Source organism: Apteryx rowi, unplaced genomic scaffold, assembly GCF_003343035.1.
Source record: "Apteryx rowi isolate R43461 unplaced genomic scaffold, aptRow1 scaffold_494, whole genome shotgun sequence".
Taxonomy (NCBI): domain Eukaryota; kingdom Metazoa; phylum Chordata; class Aves; order Apterygiformes; family Apterygidae; genus Apteryx; species Apteryx rowi.
The window spans coordinates 435,767-457,326 of record NW_020450754.1 but is presented as its reverse complement, the minus strand read 5'-3'; the positions used below and the strand labels follow the sequence as shown (position 1 = coordinate 457,326).

The window sequence follows — 21,560 nt, the reverse complement described above, 5'->3', positions numbered from 1 at the left end:
AATAACCTTTTTTCTTCAATAGGAGTTCTGAAACTGGTCCCATGACTTGGTATCGTTTTATGAAGGCCCCACTTAAAAAATTTCAACAGTGCAGTGCTGAAACAAGAGAAATATGCTTCACATTGCAACGACTGCTGCTTTCTGTACCTTTTAATACTCTGCTTGACTCCTCAGCTTAGAGAAAATGCAGTATGAAAAGAAATGTGTATAGATACAAGAAACATGAAGCTCTGTTGCTTCTGTAATTAAAACTTAATGTCATTGTCACCTCACTTCCTGGCTATATGGAGCTGTGCCTTAATAATTGCTGAACACTGAGAGAAGCAAAAGAAGGCAACTAAACCATCCTTAATGAAAGATAGTTATGGACTAATAAAAGATATTCCCTTTCAGATGTGTTGAAAAGCTTTAGCTGTTTCATGATGCAGTCAGGATGAGAGTGTGGATGAGAGAAGAGAGGAAGGGGCCTCCTCATATATTCTCCTAAGTTGCTCTGGCAAGGTATATAGCAAAAGGTTACCTGTGCTTTTGTAACCTTGCATTTCCATGCTCTGTTGCCAGAGATAATAAAGGGAAATTTTTCTGAAAAGAAATGATCTGATAGTAGCAGTGAAGTTCTCATCACCCTTTCAGAAGTGATCGTAAAACTTCCATTTCCTGACTTTGCAGCAGTCCTGCCATATCACACAGTTGCTTTTCTTGCTCTTTGCATCCTAGGAGGACAGTCTGTGAGTCAGTATATAGAGTTGTATAAAGAATATTTGGACACTGGAAGAATGTCTGGGAAGGAATTAACCACAGTTTCCCAATTCTCTTGCTTTTTTCATCCCGTGTCCAGCCCCATTTCAGCAGAGGTTAGATAGGCATGGAACTGGCACATCAGCTAGCAGCAATTTCAAAAGAAATCCCATCAGCAGATGTCCTGTAGAGCAAAACTGTAGCATGCCCTAAGCATGCTGTTTTCCTACTTTTCCTGTGCTTAGGTAGGGTTGTGGTGTAAGAACCAAAGTCTGTCAGTCCCTGTGCCCAGAAGACTCCATAAAAAGGAAGCTGTGGGCACCAATGGTGAGGAACAGAAGCAGTTAAGTGGAGCAGAGAATTTGGCATTAGTGTGTTTGTGAGACAAGGTGGGTAGTTTCTCCAAAGGAAAAGGATCAGGATTTAGATGGAGAGCAGAGGCAGTGAATCATATTAATATGATCGATATTCCTTGGACCACTGCAGAAAGGTCTTTATGATACCTAGAATATAGCATGAGTCATCAGCTCAAGAGGTGGAAGTGCTTTAGTAGATGTCTCTTTTGGCCTTCTACTCAAATAATAATGAACAGAGAGTCGGTAAAGGCACTCTTTTCCTGGTGGAAATGAAATACAGGCTTGTGTCAGAACTCCTGCTGAGTATACCACTTTCTGACAGGTCTTTCCATAGGAAAATCTAAAACGCCTACTTTTTAGTAACATGCTAGAATTTTTATGGTACATGGTGATAGTTTTTTTCTAAAAATTTCACAGTGGCTTTGCTTCTTGTCCCCTCCCCATACGTTAGCCCTTTGGAGCCATACCTGAGGGAAGCAAGGTTGTGTATTAGTGTGACCATGCCTAAAATAATTTAAGCTATAGGTGACTGAAATATTCACATCTGTCTATTCAAGCACTGGTAACTGATTAGGAATCAACTATACTGATTTTGAGCATCCATATTCAGCTTTTGGTCAGCCAAGTGATTATTTTTATTATTTAGGGTCAGCCAAGTGATTATTTTTATTATTTAGATAGTGTCATTGCAAACCAAAGTCCAGACACAGGCAGATGGAGGATGGGGGATGATATTTCCATCCAAATGCTGCTTAAATTTTTCCAGGAAGTCTTACATAGTTAGTATTTTCATAAGGGTTTAAAATCATTTATTTTGGTACACAAGCAGAAATATTTCTGGCGGTGCGGGTCAGCTGCCTGGTAGCCTAGCAAGAGGACATGCTGCATTTGATTCATCTGCATACCTTCTTCTAGAAATGTCATCTCTCACAGCAGCTGCTTTGAAAAGGGTTAAGCAACAGAGGAAGGGAAAAGGGAACAGCTCCATTATGAAACAAAGGATGTGTATATTATATCAGGGTATATTATAGCTTTGAACTACTGAAATTGCATAAAAGGAACTCAGATTGCCACTTCCCCAATAAAACGGTTGGTTTGGGTTTGCTTGTTTCTTTCCTTTTATTATAGAAGAGGTAGAAATGTATATTGTGCTAGATTTAAAATCACCTCTTGTTATTTCTAAGTATGCAAATGATACCCCTCAGCACCATCACTCTGCATGGGGATAGATTTCAACCAGAAATATTGGGTCCAAATATCATCCAAATCATCCAACCCACATAGCAAATAGTCAAAGGAATATACGCTGCGTATCTCCATTGTATAGCAGCAGTTCCTGTCCCTGCTGAATAAACTTGTTTTCACCACAGACATACTGGTCTTCACAGAGCTGAGGAAATAGGCAGAAACAGTTACTCAAGTTTTACTGCTGGGGTTTTTGAAGCAGGGGGTGGTTGGCAAACTGTATATGACCACAATGGGATGAGATTGGTTATATTCAGAAATAATGTCCAGTAAATGCTGTGGTTAATTCTTGACCTTTAAATTGTAGAGTGCATTTGAAATATGAGCTGCATTAGTTTGGATTAGACATGGTGGTACAAGCTCGGCTCTTAGTTTTCTGGTACGAATGTTCATTTTGATTACATTCAAAACTATTTTCTTGTGAATCTGTCTGGGACTCACTTAATATCTGCCAGTGAGTCACTGTCCCACAGCCAGGCCATGCTGGATCTGGTTGTTCTTTGGCTTCCCTCAGCCTGCGTGAGCTGCTGCCCTGGCTTTTTCCTTAACTTCTTAGGGATGCTGCTGGGCACAAGCATTTTCTCCTTCTGTTTAACAATGCTGTGCCTTGAAACTAATTCGGCAAAGGTCTCCAGGACCACTTTTAATGCCCTATTTGCTTAATCACCCTTTCCCAAAGCTTGATATTTTTAGGCACTCTGCAGTCATCCTTCCCTTCTCCATGAACACCAGATAGCTGAAGCAAACTGGTAGTATAAGCAAACTCCCAGAAAACCAGCCACTCTTCAGGGAACAAAATATTCAGCTTTTGACAAAGTAATGACTGTCCGTATGTTTTTTGCTGCCTTTCTTTCCTTTTTGTACTTGGATTTTCTTCTGTGAATTATGAAGTCTTTCTTCTATGCAGCTGCTTGGTTGGTTCCAACACAGCTGGAGCCTTTTGCTACAAGAGTATGACCTTCCATTTCTTTCCACTGTCCAAGCTTTCTCTAGCTCTGTTAAGTCCCCTCACCTTGACATCTGTCGAGTTATTTTCTGAGACCCACCAATTCTATGTAGTCTGTTCACTCTTCTGGGGACAGTCTGTTGCTGCAGATCCTTTTCATGCATCCAAATTTGGCCAAATTTTGTATCCCCTGGACTTCAGCCATCTCTCTGCCCTGAAGTGCTCCACTGGAATGAGAACTGCCAAGTTCTAATGTGCTTCTGTTACCACTTGTCCAGCTAACATGTCTTCTGACTTCCCCATCTACCAAAAGAACAATACAACAACTTTGTGACCATAACTAGAGGCCACGAGCTGTGCGTAAGCAGAGACTCCAGACATGATCATTCATGGGATGGTGATTGAAATCAAATTGAAAAATATGAACCCAGCCAAGGAGACTTAATTTAAAATGGTAATGAACAGCTCTGCATGGTAAACTGTGGTATGCATCCCGATCTGCTAGAACTTGATCACAAGTATTGAATAAGTGATGTCAGGTTAAGCTTAAAGGATAGTTGTGGGCTGAGAGCTCAGCACCTTAAAGGAGTAGGCCAGTGAAAAAGACAGCTTAACTGGCACATTATAGAGGAGTTCATAAGAATCATAGTGCATTCCCAGAGGAATATGCAGCTGTTTGCAGTAGGTGGCCCCCATCTCCCTAACCACTACAACTTACTAAAGCAACAAGGTGACAGTTCGACAACCTTTTATAACAAGTATCACTCTCAAATCCTGCTGGTGCTTGCCTCTGCTTCTCTCCTTGAAAAAGAGTCTAATAACACTCCTTGCCAAGCGCAATTTGTTAATGTTTCAGGATGTTATAGAAGGCTAAACAGCTTTAAATAGCTAGAGAGGGACTTTAACACTTTGTAAGCAGCAGTATTGCAGGGTTGTTCTAACAGAGGCTGATGCTATGCAAAAGTTGCACTTGCCCTCCTCATCTGTCTGTGCTTCTTACTACAACGTATTTTCATTGCTGCTATCCCTCTTCCTTCTCCTCATAGATCAACCCTCTATCATATGGCAGTGTGGTACAGACATACAGGCTGCCAACCTACAGCTGCTACCCCAAGGATTCCTGGACATCGCTCTGCAAGAAGCTGTTCTTTGGAGAGCTGATCTACCCTTGGAAGCACAAAGGAGAGAAGCAAGACTAAAGAAAGCAAAGGAACCAAGTTTGAAAGACTTGGCCAGAATCTTGAATCGTAATGCTTGGAGCCAGCAGCTGCTGGATCCCTTTAATTAGATTTTGGTAACATGTGGGAGGGGCTGAATTTTTAAAGGCAAGTATTTTTAAACATTCTTCTTCAACTTTCTCCCTCCCCTACAGTGTGTTTGAAATGATTTGGTTTCCAGGCTGTTTCCTGTTCATGCAGTGATATTCTACCCTAGATTACAAACTGTCTGCCTGGTGGCATCAGCGGGTAATGATCATTTTTAAAGCAGAAGGTTAGGCCCATCAGTGCCTCATGGAACCAGCATTTAGTGTAATCAAGGAAGTAGCTCCTGTATATCTTGGTAATTTATATCTTTCCATGTAAGTTCCCAGGACCATATTAAAACAGCCCTTGGGGCCGTTCAAAGCCACAATGTTGAGGTGCGTTACACCTCTGGGTATTTTGGATCTTTTATGCTTCAGTATTCAAGCCATCTGATCAAAACCAGCAAGGAGAACAAGCTTTCAGAGTCACACACTGAAAACAGTACAGCTGGGTTATCTGGGTTCCTAGGATATTTATTCTTTTGCCTCTGGTTGGGCTTGGATTCACCCCCTTGCAGAGCAAGGTGCTGAGCATAGAAACAACAGGGACTCGAGGTCCAGAAACACAGAATGCTGTGCATCTGAGCCTGAACGAAAGATAGAGGGTCTCATCTACATTTTCAAAAGCAAATAGTGATTTGGGGAAGCTGAGCCCTAAGCTAACACCAGAACTGGAAGCGCAGAGAGCACAGCCTCAAACCCTAGACTGCTCAGGTTTGGATGGCAGCTGAGAGCTCTGTGCCCTGCCAAGGTTCAGGGCTTCTTTACTTAGTTGTGATGTAAGGCGAACACAGCTTTGTTGAATCCAGCCCCAGCTGGTATGTGTACAAGAGGACTGCAGCAGCCTTGCATTCTGTGTGGATTGACCAGCTCAGGGAAGTGTGTGCTGCACTCCCTTACAGGGTCAGCACATCCCCCTGTTTCTCAGGGCCCAGATAAGAGCCTTTCAGTGTGGTGCTTCCACTTTTGCACCTTCTGATAGTCAAGAAAGTTTTAAAATTATCTCAGATGAAGCCTTTAAAGCCACTTCTTACCCTGAAACTGCAGATACATTTCTCTTAGGAGAATTTTCTTTCTTCAGATACTACCTCCACAGTACAGCAGTGCTCGGCTTTTGTGTGTCCCATTCTAATGGCATATTCATTTTAATGTCTCTTCCTCTTTCAGGTGTGTCTTCTATTCTCTGTCTTGGGGAGTGTGCTCCTATGCACTTGTGTAATGTTCCACTGTGTATGTTGTTGATATGTAGACATTTACATACAGTCATAACCTGGAAGTATACTTTCTCCAGGTCTGCTTGCTCCTCTTGCCCTGGCTTAAACAGTGATGTAGTATCACTGCACCATGTTGCCACTTTGCACCCCCGAAGTGACTGCTTTAATTGGCAGGTGAAAAGGCATGCTGAATCCTGCCACCTCTTCCTCTGCCCCAGAGTGCTCTGTCTCTCTCCAAGGAAACCGAGCATGGAGGAGAAGCAGGGTACGTGTGTTATGTCTGCATTGCTCGGCCCTTCTCTGGAGGGCTGCCTGTGTATTCCAATGTGACTAGGTCAAGGCAAGGCAAGGAGCCACAGCTAACCTGCTGGAGCAGAAGACCATCAGTAAGATGGTGCCCTGGACTTTTGGGGTTTTAGTAGCCTTCAGTCAGCACCTCCACTGGCAGGATAACTGGAGGAGGAGTCTTCTACCCAGTTCCATGTCTCATCCATGTACTTGAGCTTAACACAGGATGGAAGGGATTATGGTCCCAGGAATGTAGGCTGCCTTAATACACCCCTGGTCATATATATTGTGTTTGTCTGTAGCTACTAACAGGCTCTCACAGTGCAGCTGCTACCTTTTCAGCTGTAACTTGATCAGAGCAAAATGAAGCTCTGTAGGCAGGTTTTTGGTCCAGACATTTCTTAGCAGGCAAATGCAGGAACTGCCAAGTTTTTGCAGTTTTCTTAAGGATGATATGAGGAGAGGTAATATTACACAGGCACTGCTACCAAAAGAAATTTTCCTATTTCTTTGATCCGGAGAAAAAGAGGGTATCATTGAAAGAAACTAATATGGTAAAAGCCCCACCGCCACTGCAGGTTTTGAGTGGAGCATTGTCCTGTCACTAGCTGCAGACACTGGAGAGATCCATGTTCTTTAACAATCACTGCTTAAAATTTATGTACAAATACAGCATCTTCTTGTTTTGGAATATCAGTGTGCAAGTATTTCTCCCCAGTCTAGGTTTGAATAAGTCCAGGTTGCGATCCATTTAAGGGGTGAATGGTCTAAATGATGTTTCCTCTTCAGCTTAAGTCAGCCTCATGGAGAGCCATCCTTACCTGGCCACTCATCAGAGTAGATTTACAGTTTAGTTCCCTCTCATGTTTCCACTGTAGCAGCCAAATGATATTCCCCCTGTTTCCTCCCATGCCTCTGCATAGTTTGGTTTACTAACTGATGAGTGAAACTTTTTTGGAGGGGTGAGGAGAGTCTTATGAAAATAATGTTCCTACTGGCTTTTAAAAATTTATGAAACAAAACGGCTCATGATGGTCATAATCATGGCTGACCTTTAGGATCAAGTGACCTGAAAGCCCCAGAGACAGCACACAGCCATTAAAACTGGAATCTGCCAAACATATTAGACATTCCAGTGTCAAATCAGTTTACTAAAGACTGGTACTGACTCGGTAAAATATCAAACTGATAAAAAGCTCCTCCATCAACCCTAGATCCTGAATCTTATGAGACAGAGTACTTTAAGTAACCCAGCTAGGAAATAAAAGCTTCTTGTGGGTGAGATTCTCCTGCTCCTGTGTCACGCAGAACTGGTGCCTGAGCTGTCTTCTCATTGTTATTCATACTCTGAGTACTTGTTGCCCATGATGGTATCTGAGCCTGTGAATTTCTTCTACTGTATATTTGCTGTGTCTTTCCCCTTCTTTTTCAGTCACTAATGTAAAATAGTCTTCCCTCACCCTTTTCTGATTCTGCACAGAGACTTTACAATTTGGCAGCCATCCTGCTCAGGAACATTTGACTTTATGTCATCTCTCTAATTAGAAGGTAGGATCAGCACCATCTTCCACAGCAATGCAGACTGTGGCCTAGCACTGGCATTTCCTCTGGGAAGAGATTGACAGTGTGGTTATTGCACTAATTTATCCTCAGATCCATATTAGCTAGCTCTCTAGTCCTTAGATGAGAAGCTGTTGAAACTTCCAGGCCTTCTCTGACTCCTACCACACACCCCATTATAGCAGGCAACACACAGTCTTTGTTGATCATCCTTCAAAGACTGTAATCTTGCAGACTTTTTTTTTAATACTGCACTTCCTTATTATTGCTTCTTCTGCCTTATGGTTGTCAGTGCTGGGACAAAATTTGATATGTCTCTTTACATAGGCATGATTTTTGTGAAGGAAAAAAGTAATTCACAGCATGTAAAAGTCCATTCTAGATAGAAATTTTGCCTTTGAGAAATACTTTCCTTTCCTAACTAGACTAGCATGTGAAGATGTTGAAAGGAAATCTCAGTAATTACACTGCTCTAAAGGCTCTGTTTATGGTTTTGGTGGTTTTCCCTGATCCTGCAGCTAGACTGTACCTTGTTCTAGGGGCACATGTGAATATATTGTCGGGCAATGCACGTATGGATTACACATATGTGCAAGAGCATTGCACATATGTGTAATCAATATGTTGACTTACACTCTGCTGCACACACTCCAGTGCTCTCAGCAGTGGTGGTACAGATGGTAATTAACAGGGAACACCTCAGTGCAGATACTTAGTTGCTGCATGTGTGCAGCTCTGCTTGAAGCCAACAGGAGTGGAGTGCATGATGACTCCCACATGGCCATCTCACTATAGTGATTTTGAAAGGAGGAGTATGCAATGCGCCAAAGACAATTCCCAAAACCTTTAGAAGTATTACACAAGTCACCATCCTCTCAGGGAGAGGACTGGAGGCTGGGGCAGGGGGCAGGGAATTAGTTCTTCTGTCTACTTTCCTGATCCGTCCTAGCAGGACAGTCATGCTGAAAGCACCTAACAGGTTGTTCCCTGAGGCTCTGTCAGATACTGTAGTGCCTGCCAGCTCCAATTGTAGATGAGGAAGATGCAGAGAACTGCCTCGTGCCCTCATCCTGCTAAAGCTGGTGAGCTCTATTAGAGACATCTATAAAGCTGTAGCAACCTCAGTGGAGCTATACAATTCCATCCTTGAAATAGGCACCCACCACAGAGAGAACATAAACATAGGTCTTATGGCTCTGTTGAAAAGCTACCACCTAGAGACCTTGCTTAGTATGGTAGTAGCTACTTCAGTTGTAGCCACACCAGGACTGATGTCTCCAATGTAAGCCAGACCATGGGATCTAAGGGACAAGGCAATCCATCTGTCTGTCCAAGTAGCTCTTTCACAGAGGAATCACAAGTGCAGGCAGTTTTCTTCTAATAGCATTATTTTAAAGCAGGTAGGAAAATCTCCTGCTTTGTCATCACACAGATAATGAGTTGCTTTCCATATGCCATGTGCTACCTGATCATACTGATGCAACACCACCTTCATGCTTGATTGTCTTTTGAAATACTCAAGCCCTTACTGATTTACTCTGTGGTTCAACATGCTGATTACACCATCATGTTATGTTGAGCTAAGAGACATCATAATTCACATCTCTTCAGTGAATCTGAAGGATTTGCTGGTCCCATGTTCCCTTTGTTCCTGAGCAGTGGTATTTAGGGACCTCCTTTTCTTTTGGGTGGTATCGAAGCCCTCAGCAGTTCTGGAAAGTTGTCTGCTCATTAGAGGCAGTTGCCTGAATGGCTCTTTGCCAACTTTTGTGGATCTGGTAGCCAAGAGAGTGTTTGCACTCCAGCCAAGCTCACTATGCTTGCATTAAACCTAGAAGTGGAAACACTGAGGGATGTGGGCCAGAAACCCCCAAGCTGGCTGCATGCAAGTATGCTTGGATCTGGGAGCTGCCTTTGTGTGGTGCTCTGAAGCTCTGCATGCATAATCTGTGGCAGTGCACTGTGAATACAGATAGGATGTGTCTGGATCTCAGCTGATCCACCCACATGACACAAGGCCACAGGGCTTACCAGCTAGTTCAGTAGCTAGCTTTTAGGGTGTATTCCACTGTGCAGGATAAACATTGAGAACAATCCAAACTGTACATGAGCAGCTGATCTGCCCTCCCAGATGAGATTAGCGTGCCCATCACCTTTCCATCTGGCCAGTCATTTTGCATTGGGAGGTCTGAACAGTTGTTTGCAAGACTCTGGCCCCTTGAATCTCAGCTCGGATTCAGATGATAGCTTGATCTCCAATGTTTATCCACGTTTGAGTCTGGGCATCAAACCAAGAATGCCCAGACTCCCCATTTTTTGTCTCAGCCAGCTGCATATCAGGAGGATACATGTAATTATAAATGCTGAAAGCAACAGAATGTAAACCCTTCATTTCTAAACAGGACTGTGATGTGGCTTGGGAAGCAAGTGGAAGTCCTGTCCTGGGTTTCTCCTGGGAAGCAGCAGAGCCACTGCCCAGTTTGCATTCAGTATGGGTAGAGAGAGGTTGTAGGTACATCGTGCAACCATAGTGTTATTTAAGAAGCATCTGGCATTGGGAAAATGCATGAGAACTTTGCAACAGCTGTTCCAATCAAACCTCCTACTTATAATCTCTTCTGTTTTTAAATAAAATACTAAAAAAGAGTGCTGGAATTTTTGCAGTTTAATTAGAAGTGTGTGTGCATGTGTGGGTATGTTTGTGAACATAAAAGATGAGGAGGAAGTTTGGTGTGCAGGGCTAGTTAAAAAGCACTGGTACATTTTCTCATTGATTCCACATGAACTACCAAGTGCTAAGCAGGAACAGAGTGCTTTAGTAGAAAGTGCAATAGCAGAAAGACAGYGTTTGTTTTAAAATGCCACTGTTATGCCATTTGAAGCTGTAACTTCCTTCCCACCACAGCCCTGATTTAAAATGCAGCAGTCTGGCTTAACAGTCCAGTGAACAAACCCTGGCTTAGTAAACAGATTTGCCTCACTCTCATCACAGTACAGTTTATCCACACAGAAATGCATGGCAGAGCAATGGAGGTGCTAGCAGGGCTTGTACTAATGGGTCCATGCACGGTTGGGACCAGACAGGTTCTGTATGTACCAGTCACATATGCTTGTATTTGACAGTTTAGGGGTGGCAGTCTTTGACAGGTGTGGATTTTTTGGTTAATTAAACATTTTAATCAGAATTTAAATGGATTTTGATTACACTAGAATAAAGATGTTTGGATAAAAATTAAGGTCTTCCTTCTTGTTTAACTTGCCTGATGACCACCTGTGTGGCAGTCTGCAATAGCATCTGCCACCAGCATGGGAGACTGTGGTGAATCTGATGGAGGCGCTGCTTGGTTGTCGGAGTGATTGCTGTTCCCAGTCCTGAGGCCCAGCCAAACTTTTCCTTGATCTCTGCTGTCCCCACTCGCAAAGTATTTCACCATTCATCCTGTTGAAAGTATTCTGCAAAGGCCAAATCATGATACTCTTGCAATGAGGAGCACTGATCCAGCTGATCCTGCCTCAGGGAGATGGTTGAGGTGATGTCCTTCCAGCCCTATATTCTCCCATGCTTGAGTGAGGGGCTCCTTTGCTTTCCATGAGCCTGTTTGTGGAATATGGTGCTACTCAACATGAGAGGTAGGACTCAGGGGCACAAGGCCTCTGCAACACCTAAGCGGTGCAATCTGAGCAGGAATGTAAGCCACGCTTGGGAATGATGTGTGAGAGGATCTGATTGCCTCTGCTTTGTGGCTCCTTTTCACATCAGAGCAGTCAACGCCCTTATATTCATCTTTTTTTTCTTTTCTTTCCAACTCAGCCGAGCAGTTTGCACATAGCTGCATCTTGCCTGGCTAGCAGTGTCCAGTCCATCCACCTTCTCTTTCAGAGTGCCATAATCAGAGCAGGCACAGGGGCACTGCCATTCCTCAGGCCTTTGAGGGCAAGTGGAGATGGTGCATGTTACAGTGCAGTTATTGGCAGCCCTTCAGTAACCCGTGGCTTTGTTTTCAGAGGACTGGTCATCTGGAGGGCTCTGCTCCTTGATGATCAGAAGAATCAGCTGCAGTGCTTCTCTGCTAGGTCAGTGCCACAAGTGCTTGGGCTCACATGTGGCCATTGCTGTGGCTGCCATGTGCTGTGCTGCGGGAACCCAGCTGTAAACTTGCGTTGTTTCAGGCCTGCTTAGTGTCAAGTGTAACCATCTGAATGCATCAATGTGACAACGTGCCCACACTGCAGAGAAAGTCTCTGCTGGGATCTCCCCCGTACATTTAATAACTTTGAGGCTGGGGCCTTGTGCAACATGCTGTTGTGAGCTTCTTATATAACCCCACTGCCCTGGGCTGCTTCTCTGTGCTACTTCTTTTTCGTGCTGGTTATCATCAGTTTGGGATCTGTTTTGTTTTCCACTAACCCACCAAGGAAATGAGAGATCACTTGAATATCCATGAATCATGGCTCTGGGGTTGGTCTTGGAGGAGTGACAGGATTAAAAAAGACAAGGAAAAGACAGACAGAATTGAGGTGATTCCTGCCCATCCTCCTCTTCGTTCTGAGGATCCTGCAGCTTTGGATCAGGTGGGCTGATGGGGGAATAAATATAAGAATGACTTTTCTCCTCTGGAATCCTGCCTGCTGTGCATGCACACAGATCCATCCCCTCTCTCTGCTTTTGCTTTTCCTGTCATCCTTGCCCCTTTATCCTTCCACAAGAGTTTTAGCTGCAGTCTTTAGTCTACAATAACACTGCTCCCTAGAGAAGGTTATTGGCAACAGCTGGGGGTGGAAAACACAGTAGCAGCACGTCCAGATAACAGTCAGCAGGACATCTGCTCTTTGATTTTTCTTTTGTAAATGCTGGATGACCTGGGGTGTTTTGGAGGTAGGGGGCAGGGGAAGGTGGTGGCTATATTTGGCCACTGCCATACAGATAACCCAAGCTGAGAAGCACTGTTAATGATGATCCCTAGGGCCCAGCACCCTCTGTGGCGCAGCAGCAGTAGGAGAGTTTTGTGCTATTTTATGGAGCACATTAGGGTCATTGCTCAAAGCTCACCACTTTGTGGTTCTTCACAGCCCCAAGTTCCATTTTCAGTGATAGTAGGAAGGTTATTTTAACAAAACCTTTGTCAGAACAAGTTCACCCAAAGATTTTTAGATGTTGTGGCTCCAAGGCAACAAATGAGCTCAAGTCCACAGGTCACAGGAGTGGAGAGGGAGACAGGCTGGGAGCATCAAAGGAGCAGATCCACTCTCCTGTCCCCACTCCAGATTTCTACCATCTCCTGCTAGCTGCTCTGTGCTCTGAAGGGAGCCGTTCTAGCATGAAGGAGTGCATTATTGATCTCCCAGGAAACCTGGCCTCCTGCCTCGTTACACCTCTTTTGCAGAGATGCCTCATGCCAGGCTGCAAAGTCTTTTGAACAGTGGCAGTAAGTCTGGAGCACTCTATGCATATGTTGATCCCTGTTTATCTTCTGCCTCCTAACACCATGGCGGGAAGGGCTGTATCATTTGTCTACCACAGGCTGGGTAGGTTTGAAACATCTCACGTCTACATAAATCACAGTACCGAAGGGGAACAGACTCGGAATGTTTCTTGTCAGATCAAAGGAGGGTCCCTTGTCCTGAGAGCTACAAGGCAGTGGAGGGGCCTGTCACATTGCTGGCAGGCCAGAGGCGCTGTGCAGTTTGGGTGCTAGATGAGGAGCCCAGAGTCTCAGAATCTGGTCAGTGATATCTAAACTGACCCCAAGGTAACAGCACTCAACCTGGACATTTGGACTTGCCAGGGTCTCGGGATGGTGAGAGCTATCCATGTGCCTGACTGAGCTCAAAAGCCATTTGTGCCACTCATTCTAGCAGGCTGGCACAAGGTGGGAAGGGAGTCCTTGTCTTGGCTAAGGCAATCTGGTGCCCAGATTTCCTGTCTCAGGCAGCTGATGACAGATGCAATCATCACTGGCCAGTCCCCAGTGCTTCAACCTCTTAGGGCGAAAAAGCCTCTTGTAAAGCCAGATCAGTGGGGCTGGGCTTGTTGGGTTTTATTAGCTGCAATTTGTGTAGTTCTGGTGCACCCTCCTTCAGCCCATTTTAGAGTCCTTTTTGTTGTCCCCATTCCTCATGGCTGGAGGACAGTTCCTGGCAAAGGAGTCCATGACACAGGCTGGCACATGCCCCTGTCTGCAGCTCTCCGATCCCTGCAGAATTTTGAGTACAAGCCTCTTCATCTCAGACAGTCTGTCTGCTGAAGCAAAACCCATCTTGTGGCCTGAGTCACAGAGTGTGTCTCTCAGGGCCAGGATGAACCCCAGTGCTAGGGGGAGGTTGGAAGGGTCTCTGCAATGCCTCAGCTCCCCCACAAAATCTAGGCAATCGCATTCCAATGCTGCATCTCTTCAAAGTGCTCAGTTAATTCATTCCCTTCAGCTTATGCCTTGCTGATGCATATCAGCAGTGTCAGGAAACAGGCATAGCCTGCAAGGGATGGGTTCCTCTGCACAGCCGCTTGCTGATAAGCAGGCATAGACAGCAGCAGATGGGGAGGGACAACCTGTGGGACTCCATGCTGTGGCTAAGCAGCGAGGTTGGGGTGATAAGATTAGCCTCTCCAGATTTGCACATGTTGGTGGAAAAGACGCAGCTTCCCAGAGCTGCTGCCAACCCACAGTGGCTCCCAGGCTCTATGAGACCTGTCTCAACTGTGGTGCTCATGGGGAAAGGATGGGGCAGCTGAGCTGTTCCTGCTGGCTCCTTGCCCCGGGCTCTCAGGGTCCTGACTGCCCTGGGCAGCCCAGGGCAAAGGGGTCCTGTGCACGGGGCAGCTGGTCAGAGGCTCACCCTGCCAGACTGCCTGTGCTCGCCTGCAGGCTCACAGAGGGGCTGTGACAGTCAGCATCAGCAAGGTGGAGAGTCCTTTTTTGCCTTTTTTGTTCCTGTTCTGTTCCTCAATGCAGAGCACTCCCCAGGGGAGGAAAGTGAATCAGTCATGCACTAAAGACAGGTTTGGGCAGCAATTAATATTTCATGCAAGTAAAATGTCTTGCTGCTGCTGCAACTTCAGGAGCATGGGCAAGGGAGCAGAACAAGAAAAGGAGGAACGGAGGCTGGTAGAAAGCAGATCAGAGAAGCTGACTCACCAGCCCAAGGGAGGGCTGCATTCAGCCCCACTGAGCCAACAGTTGCGTTTTTCCATGCCACTGGGCAAGGCAAGAACTACAACAGCAGGAAAGTTCTCAGGGCACCATCTGACCTGCCAGGAATCATTGCCTTCTGTCGCTGCTCATGTTTTAAAGCCTTGATCCTGCACTGAAAAGCCACAGCCCATCTTCAGCACCAGTTACACAAAGGGATCTTAGGATCTCACAGGATTAGGTTTTGAGCCTCGTAGAAAGCAGAGAGACAGAAAGGCTGGGGAAGAGGCTGCTAGGTCCTCTCACTGCCTGAGGAGGCAGGATTTCAGAAAGTCAAACGCAGGAGGAGCAGGGGAAGGTTCTGGGCACTGGGGCTACACGAGAGCATCTTTGTAGCAGGGCATGGAAGGATATGATGGATGCTGGTGTCCTCCCAGTGCGAGGCAGCTGGGAAGGAATTCAAAGCTGGCCCCTGATGCTGGATGGAGGGAAGCGGCGCAAGGTAGCACCTCTGTGCCTGGGGCTGGGGGTCAGGGGAAGCACCTGTGTGGCCCTGGCCTGAGATGCAGCAGCATTTGCAGTTCCTGAGTTTTAGGCAGGCCAGGTTAATGCTTGGGAATGCATGCCAGGCAGTGAGTTTATTGCCCACACTGCATCACTGACTCATGCCCCTTGTAAGACGCATCGCACAACCCAGATACTCACCTCTGCTTCCCACTGAGCTTGCTCAACCTTCCAGCCCCGCTGGCGCCTTCTGGGTTTTCAAGCCGAGCAGCCAGTGTGTATGGGCTGATGGGGGCAAGAAAGCTTCCTAGAAGTGGTCTGGCCCCTGGGCAAAAACCCAGCCTGTTCTGAAGCCTTCGCCCTTCCCAGCCAGCTCCCCACCTCCTCCAGCAAGCAGGGTACCAGCCCAGAGACGGCACCAAAGCGCTAGCAGTGGGGGAGCCCTCAGTCAGCACGAACAGGTTCTCTGCCTGACCCTGGAGGGAAGCAGGGCTGAAGGGAGCTGGCAGCTCGCTACGTGGGTCCTGCAGGCCTCCCTCCCAGCCCAGGCCATGCACCTCCCCTCCCCTCAGCCCCCCTCCCTGCAGCCTCAGTGGGGAGAAATGACGGTGATTAGCTGGGGCTGAAGCGTGCCCCCTGCGAGGCCTAGGGGCGTCAGATGGAGGAAGACAGAGGCAAGGAAAGGCCCTTCGCTCCATCTCATCACTCGAGGGAAGGGTGATTCATGTGCCGGATCTGGCCCACACAAGTTCCCGAAGCCTCTTGCCCGCAGAGTGAGGCCTTTTCCATCCCAACCACTTCTGGCTTTGACACAGGTTAATGCGAACATACCTGTAGCCATCAAGAACAAGCCAGAGCTTTTCACAGGCTTAAACATGTCCTCTTGTGCTCCACTGGTAGAAAATGCTGCTCTACTGGTTCTGAACTGCATGTCTGCAGCTCCCCTCCAACTTCAGCTGCTGAGGCTGGAGGCCGCCCTGCTGCGCTACAGCGCCTGCCTTACACCCCATGGGGCCCTAAAAGCTAAAAGGACACAGCAAAGGCCAAGATCACTGGAGCACCACAGGGCTGGGTAGTGGGTGTCTCTGAGGCTCTGCATACTTGTCCTTGTTACCCCAGTAGCCCAGCACCGCTTTTGCCCCAAGCTGGCCACGCATGGGCGGGGGTGGACGTACTCTTTTCATAAGGATGGAGCTAAACCACTTGCTGGCTTCCCGCAACTCCCCTGCACAAGCCCAGTGGGAACGACATGCCCCCCCCACCCCCAGCCCAGAAAAGGTTCAGAGCCAAGCTAATCGTAGTCCCAAATCCCCTGGGCCAGGCTCTCACCATGCTTCCACCTCAGCGGCCCTGGTGATGCCCATGGGTGAGGCCAGTGGTTCAGCCCAGCTCTGCTAGGTGCAAGGGCATCCACAGTGCCACTCATGGGGCTGGGGCACTCCACGACCTCCCAGGCCTGTGCCAAAGGATGGCTGGGGAGCCAGGGGCTGCGCTCCAGCCCCTCTGGAAGGAGCGCCTCATGGGCCCAAGTCAGGAAAACACACGTGAGCCCATCTTTAAGGGTGTAGTAATCCCAGGTCAGTCCTAAGGGCTTTCCTGTTCCAGGACCTGCAGTAACGCTGGCCCAAAGCTGCTTCCAGCAGCAAGGAGGATCTTCCCCTGGAGTGCCTTTGGCAATGTTTATCCATGACTGTGGTACTTCCCCTGCTCTCCTTGCCTGCTTGGAGAATGGTGTAGGTCAGCAAGGAGGGAGACAGCACACAGGCCCAAAATTAAGGTGCTGCCAGCAGCTTTGTGAGTGCTCTCAGTCTCTCCAAGCACCCAGACACAGCAGCTGCCTCCCATCAGCACCAGCGTCAGGACAGCTTGCAGGGACCTGCTGCCCAGTGTCGGGACAGGACCACCTTTAACCCTCCTGGTAGGACTTCCTCTGCCCCTGGGCAGCCATTTCCCAAGCAATTTGGCAAGGAGGTCGAGTGAAAGAGCCTGACACTGGAGGGTCATCTAGTTCATAGTAAAGGACCACGCTGTCTGTCATGTGCTGGGGAAAAAGCTACGCCCCGCTTCAGCGGTGTGCTGAGCTGCAGGCCACCTTTACAGTCCCTCCTGCTGGCATCTGATATAATATAATCCCTCCCTGTCTCCGTGTTTCTGAAGATACTCCCACAGGACAGCTAGGCGGGGAGGTGTTGCAGCCTCAGGCAGAGGGCATGCAATGGAGACAAGCGGCCATGAGGAGTCAGGCACAGGCTCTGCTGCACCAGCCTGGCTGGCTCTGGTGGAGCTGGCTTGCGGCAACTGGATTGTTGTGGTGTTCAGGTTGGGGTGGTTTTTCCTCCTCTCTCCATCCCTCTCGGATAGTGCCAGTGGCCAACAGCAATGTAGGCAGTTCCAGGGGCCCAGCAGCATCTGCCCAGCCCGCTCACTGCAAGCATCCCTGGGCCAGTGGGCTTGTGCTAACAGGGTCACCAGGTGGTTCTGGGCCTTGCCCCAAGGCTGCTACAGTCTCCTTCTCCCTGTTGCCAGATCCTCCCACAGAGAAGCAGCAGCCAAACTGCCACTCCTCCCTGGCCATCCAGCCCTCCATCCCCAGCCCCCCATCAATCCTATCTTCCTCCCCAGTCATCCAACCCTCCACTGCCAGTCCTCCATCCATCCCACGTTCCTCCTCATCTATTCATCCCCCCATCCATCCAGGGGGATTTCGGAGATCAATGTGAGCATGCTTCAGAAAATAAGCAGTGGCACTAACAGGGTTAGCGGGATGTGGGAATGAGAGCTGATGCTCTGAAGACTAATAGAAGTTCAGTTCATGCCCTACCCTTAGCAGAGGTACAGATGTGCTCTATCCCCTCCTTCCAATTACGGATTTTCTTGAAAAAGGTAGGAATGTCCCCTCTTACAGCATCTTTGCTTTCACATTCGGTTAGAAATGACCCATGGAGGTAAAAGAGATTTGGGGGAAAGGGGGAGTCGGAGAGGCTGTGTTGACTGGGTGCTGTTGAGCCCCGCTCTGAGCTGTGGGCAGCCAGACCCTGCCTATATGCACAGGTGTGTGCGTACGTATGTCAGGAAGAAACCTCTCAGACCCTGTGACCCTGCAGCAGCGCCAGGAACCTGCAGCCCATAGTCAGGAAACGTTCCCAGCCGAATGCAGTCCTGGCCTTACTGCAACAACTCTGCATCTCAGTGCGCCCTCTGCTCCTGGAAATCTATAGGGTTGACCCCAAATGCTAATTTGGTTTAATGCAGCAGTGTTTTCTGGAGATCTCCAGCACTCAGAATCACTGGAAACTCCCTAAAAGAGGAGGTGGTTTAATGCAGCCATGTTTTCTGGAGATCTCCAGCACTCAGAACCACTGGAAACTCCGCAAAGGAGGAGATGAATGTGTGGGTTGTGGGGCAGGAGTGGAGGGAGCCAGCAGCCTGCTTGGAATACAGATGAGCTTCCCCAGTGCTTGCGGGTTCAAGGCCCACTCACTCCTCTAGGAGTAGGGAAATTGGGGGTGGGGGTGGGGTGTCATTTTAAATGGCATTAATTGTTACATGCAGCAAGGCAGCCAGGCTGGGAAGCTAATTAGCGGGCTGGCTGGCTCTAAAAAGATTAGCCAAGATCCATTGTTTGACACAGGGCTACCTCAGTGAGGCTTGCAAGGGACAGCCAGACACCAGGATCTTCTGGGGCCTCCAGCCCCCCTCCCCACCACAGTGGCCCCTCACAGCCTGGGCAGGCAATAACGCTGTGACATCCCATCCGTGCCCCACTTCTTGGGGGTCAGAGGGTCCTCACAGCCCAGAGTGCTTACAGTATGATAGCCAAGGGGTCCTCAGCCCCCCAGAAGGGGAGGAACAAGCTGGGTACCCACTCCTGCAAGTCTCCTTTGCAAAGCAAGCCAAGCTGAGCAGATGCTGGCGTGCCCCACAGTTGGGGTGCCCCATGGTCAAGGTGTTTGAGTGCAGACACCAGTGCTGCTCTGAGATAGCCACAGCCCAGAGGACCTATCTGGTATTGAAATGCAGATGAGATGAGCCAGGAAAGAAAAAAGACAGGAAAAGAATGTGGCTTTGAAACAGGGCTGTAGGATGTTCCCATCCCTGCTGGTGGCAGGAGGGTGAATTCACTCCCTCAGATACCTACAGTCCAGTTAATGGTGGGGTTTGCCTGGTGACTGCCCAACAGCCCTATAGATGAGCTGCAGGCTGGAGCACAGAAGTAACCACAATGAGACCCTCCCCCCACCCCCCCGGTTTAGGGCCTTAGTGTAATTCCTCTTGGAACCGAGATCATTCTCAAACACAGGAATCCTTCCTTTCCCTCCGGATCACTGGTAGTACTGCCTTGGGAGATCAACATAGTACTCAGTCAGTCTGTACAATTTGATTTCTTTTTCAGGCTATCCTCCGTCACAACGGATTTTTAATCCCAAGCCTCTCAGGCTGCTCAGCTCACAGGGCGGGCAGGCCGTCTGTCAGGAATCGCCTTTCTGAAAGCAAAGCACAGCTTCCCTGACTTAGCACACCTTTGCAAGCCGGCCTACAGAGCTGCAACTGAAGGCTAAAGGTTTCACGTGACAGCTGGCTGACCTAGTGGTTAGATCTTACTAAAGCAGATGGTCTGTTTTCTGGTTTACAGTATCCTTTACTTGAATGTCCCACCTCTCTGCGACACCAAGAACAGGTACACTTTCGCCCTTGTTTTCCACTGCCCCAGCTGTTAAGTCATTGCCTTGTGTAAACAGGCTGTCATTTCTTCAGCCTCATCACTTTCTGGGCATTTGCTGTCCATGATCAGTTCTCCCCAAGCCTTCCCCACTGCTGGCTCATTACTTGCATCTTTGTTCTCCCCTAAGACCCTGCCTGAAGCTGGGTGTAATGGCCCTGCCCTAGCCCAGCATCACCCTTGTTTGCCAGAGTCGGTGACGTTGTTACTGGGCCACATGCTAGCTCAGGGGAAGACTCACCAGCTTGGCGTTTTTCCTGGCTTGTCAATATGGGAACACTGCCAGCTTGCACCCCATTACACAGCAAAGCACTCGTCCAGAGGGCAACAGGACTGCGCAGGGCCGAGTCAGGCCTGCAGCATCACTATCTGTCCCATGGCATGGGCTGGAACGAGTACAGCATGTTAAAAGCTGCATCGAGTCCAGAGCTTGCAGCAGCCACTGGCAAGAGTCCCTCTGGCTCTGACAGCCCTGGATCAGGCCCCACATGGTCCTTCCCACCTGGACATGGCTCCCCTTTCTCAGTGACATATGGCTGGGATGGATCACACTTGCTCTGCGCTAGTTCCTCCTCTCATCTTCACACTGAGAGCCTAATCCAGTAAAGCCCTTAATGATATGCCTGACTTTAAACACATCCTTAAGAGCCTAGGTGAATCAGAGCCCAAGATAAAAAATTAATTTGCTTTTCTCTTTTCCCCTTTGGTCTGGGGAGCCTGACTGTTAAATTACTGCGGTCTTTCTTCTCTCCTACACTCTGCTCTGGGGCAGACTTGTGTACGACCCTCTCTGCAAAGGCATTTCAAAATACCACGCAGAAGCTGCAGCCTGGTATGCTGATGCACTTCAGGCACCCTCGTGCGAGCTGGAGGGCCTGATCCACGCTGGAGCAGCACCAGGAGGCTGGGGGTCCCCGCCGGCTGCTCCCCCTCCGGCCTGCCCCCCAGCCTACCCCACGTCCAGCCTGCCCTCCGTTGGCCTCCCCCTGCCCCACACCTTGTCTGCCCCCATGCCGGCCCGCCTTCCTGCCAGCCTCCCCCTGCTCCTGCCCCACACCCCCTGCCCCACACCCGGCCTGCTTCTCCCTGCTCCTGTCCCCTGCCCGCCCGCCTCCCTGAAGGCCTCCCCCTGCCCCACACCCGGCCTGCTTCTCCCTGCTCCCGTCCCCTGCCCGCCGGCCTCCCTGAAGGCCTCCCCCTGCCCCACACCCGGCCTGCGCTCCCTGCTTCCCCCGCCCCACACGCGCCCCGCAAGCGGACCCTCCTCCCGACTCCCAATCCCGGCATGCCCTGCTCCGGCACCTCCCGAGCGGCCGCGGCCGCGCCTCGCAAGGCACGCCGGAACCTGTAGTCTTCGCCTTTCAGGGCCTCGCGCAGACGACCGGTGGGCGTAGCCTCCCAGTCCCGCCCCCCTCTTCCGGCCGCGGCTTCTGATGGGCCAGAAGAGGGCGGGAGGGGCGAGGAGAAACGCGGGAGTGGGCGGGGCGGGGCGGCGCCGGCGGTGACGGACGCGGCGGCGAGCCTATGGCGGCGGGAGCCTAGCGGGGCGCTCGCCTCGG

The 21,560-nt window shown here is 48.9% G+C and overlaps 1 protein-coding gene across 4 annotated transcripts in view; it reads left to right on the top strand.

The window, feature by feature from the left end:
* PIGQ (phosphatidylinositol glycan anchor biosynthesis class Q) overlaps positions 1 to 10,296 on the top strand; it is a 40,310-nt gene extending 30,014 nt beyond the window's left edge. For 2 of the 4 annotated variants that reach the window (XM_026079204.1, XM_026079202.1), the window contains one exon: positions 4,332 to 10,296. In XM_026079204.1, the coding sequence (XP_025934989.1) occupies positions 4,332 to 4,484 (153 nt within the window). In that variant the 3' untranslated portion in view covers positions 4,485 to 10,296. Of the gene's footprint in view, positions 1 to 22; positions 2,776 to 4,331 lie in introns of those variants that run through there. The other 2 variants (XM_026079203.1, XM_026079205.1) reach the window with 2 other exon arrangements.
* The last annotated feature ends 11,264 nt before the right edge of the window (positions 10,297 to 21,560 follow it).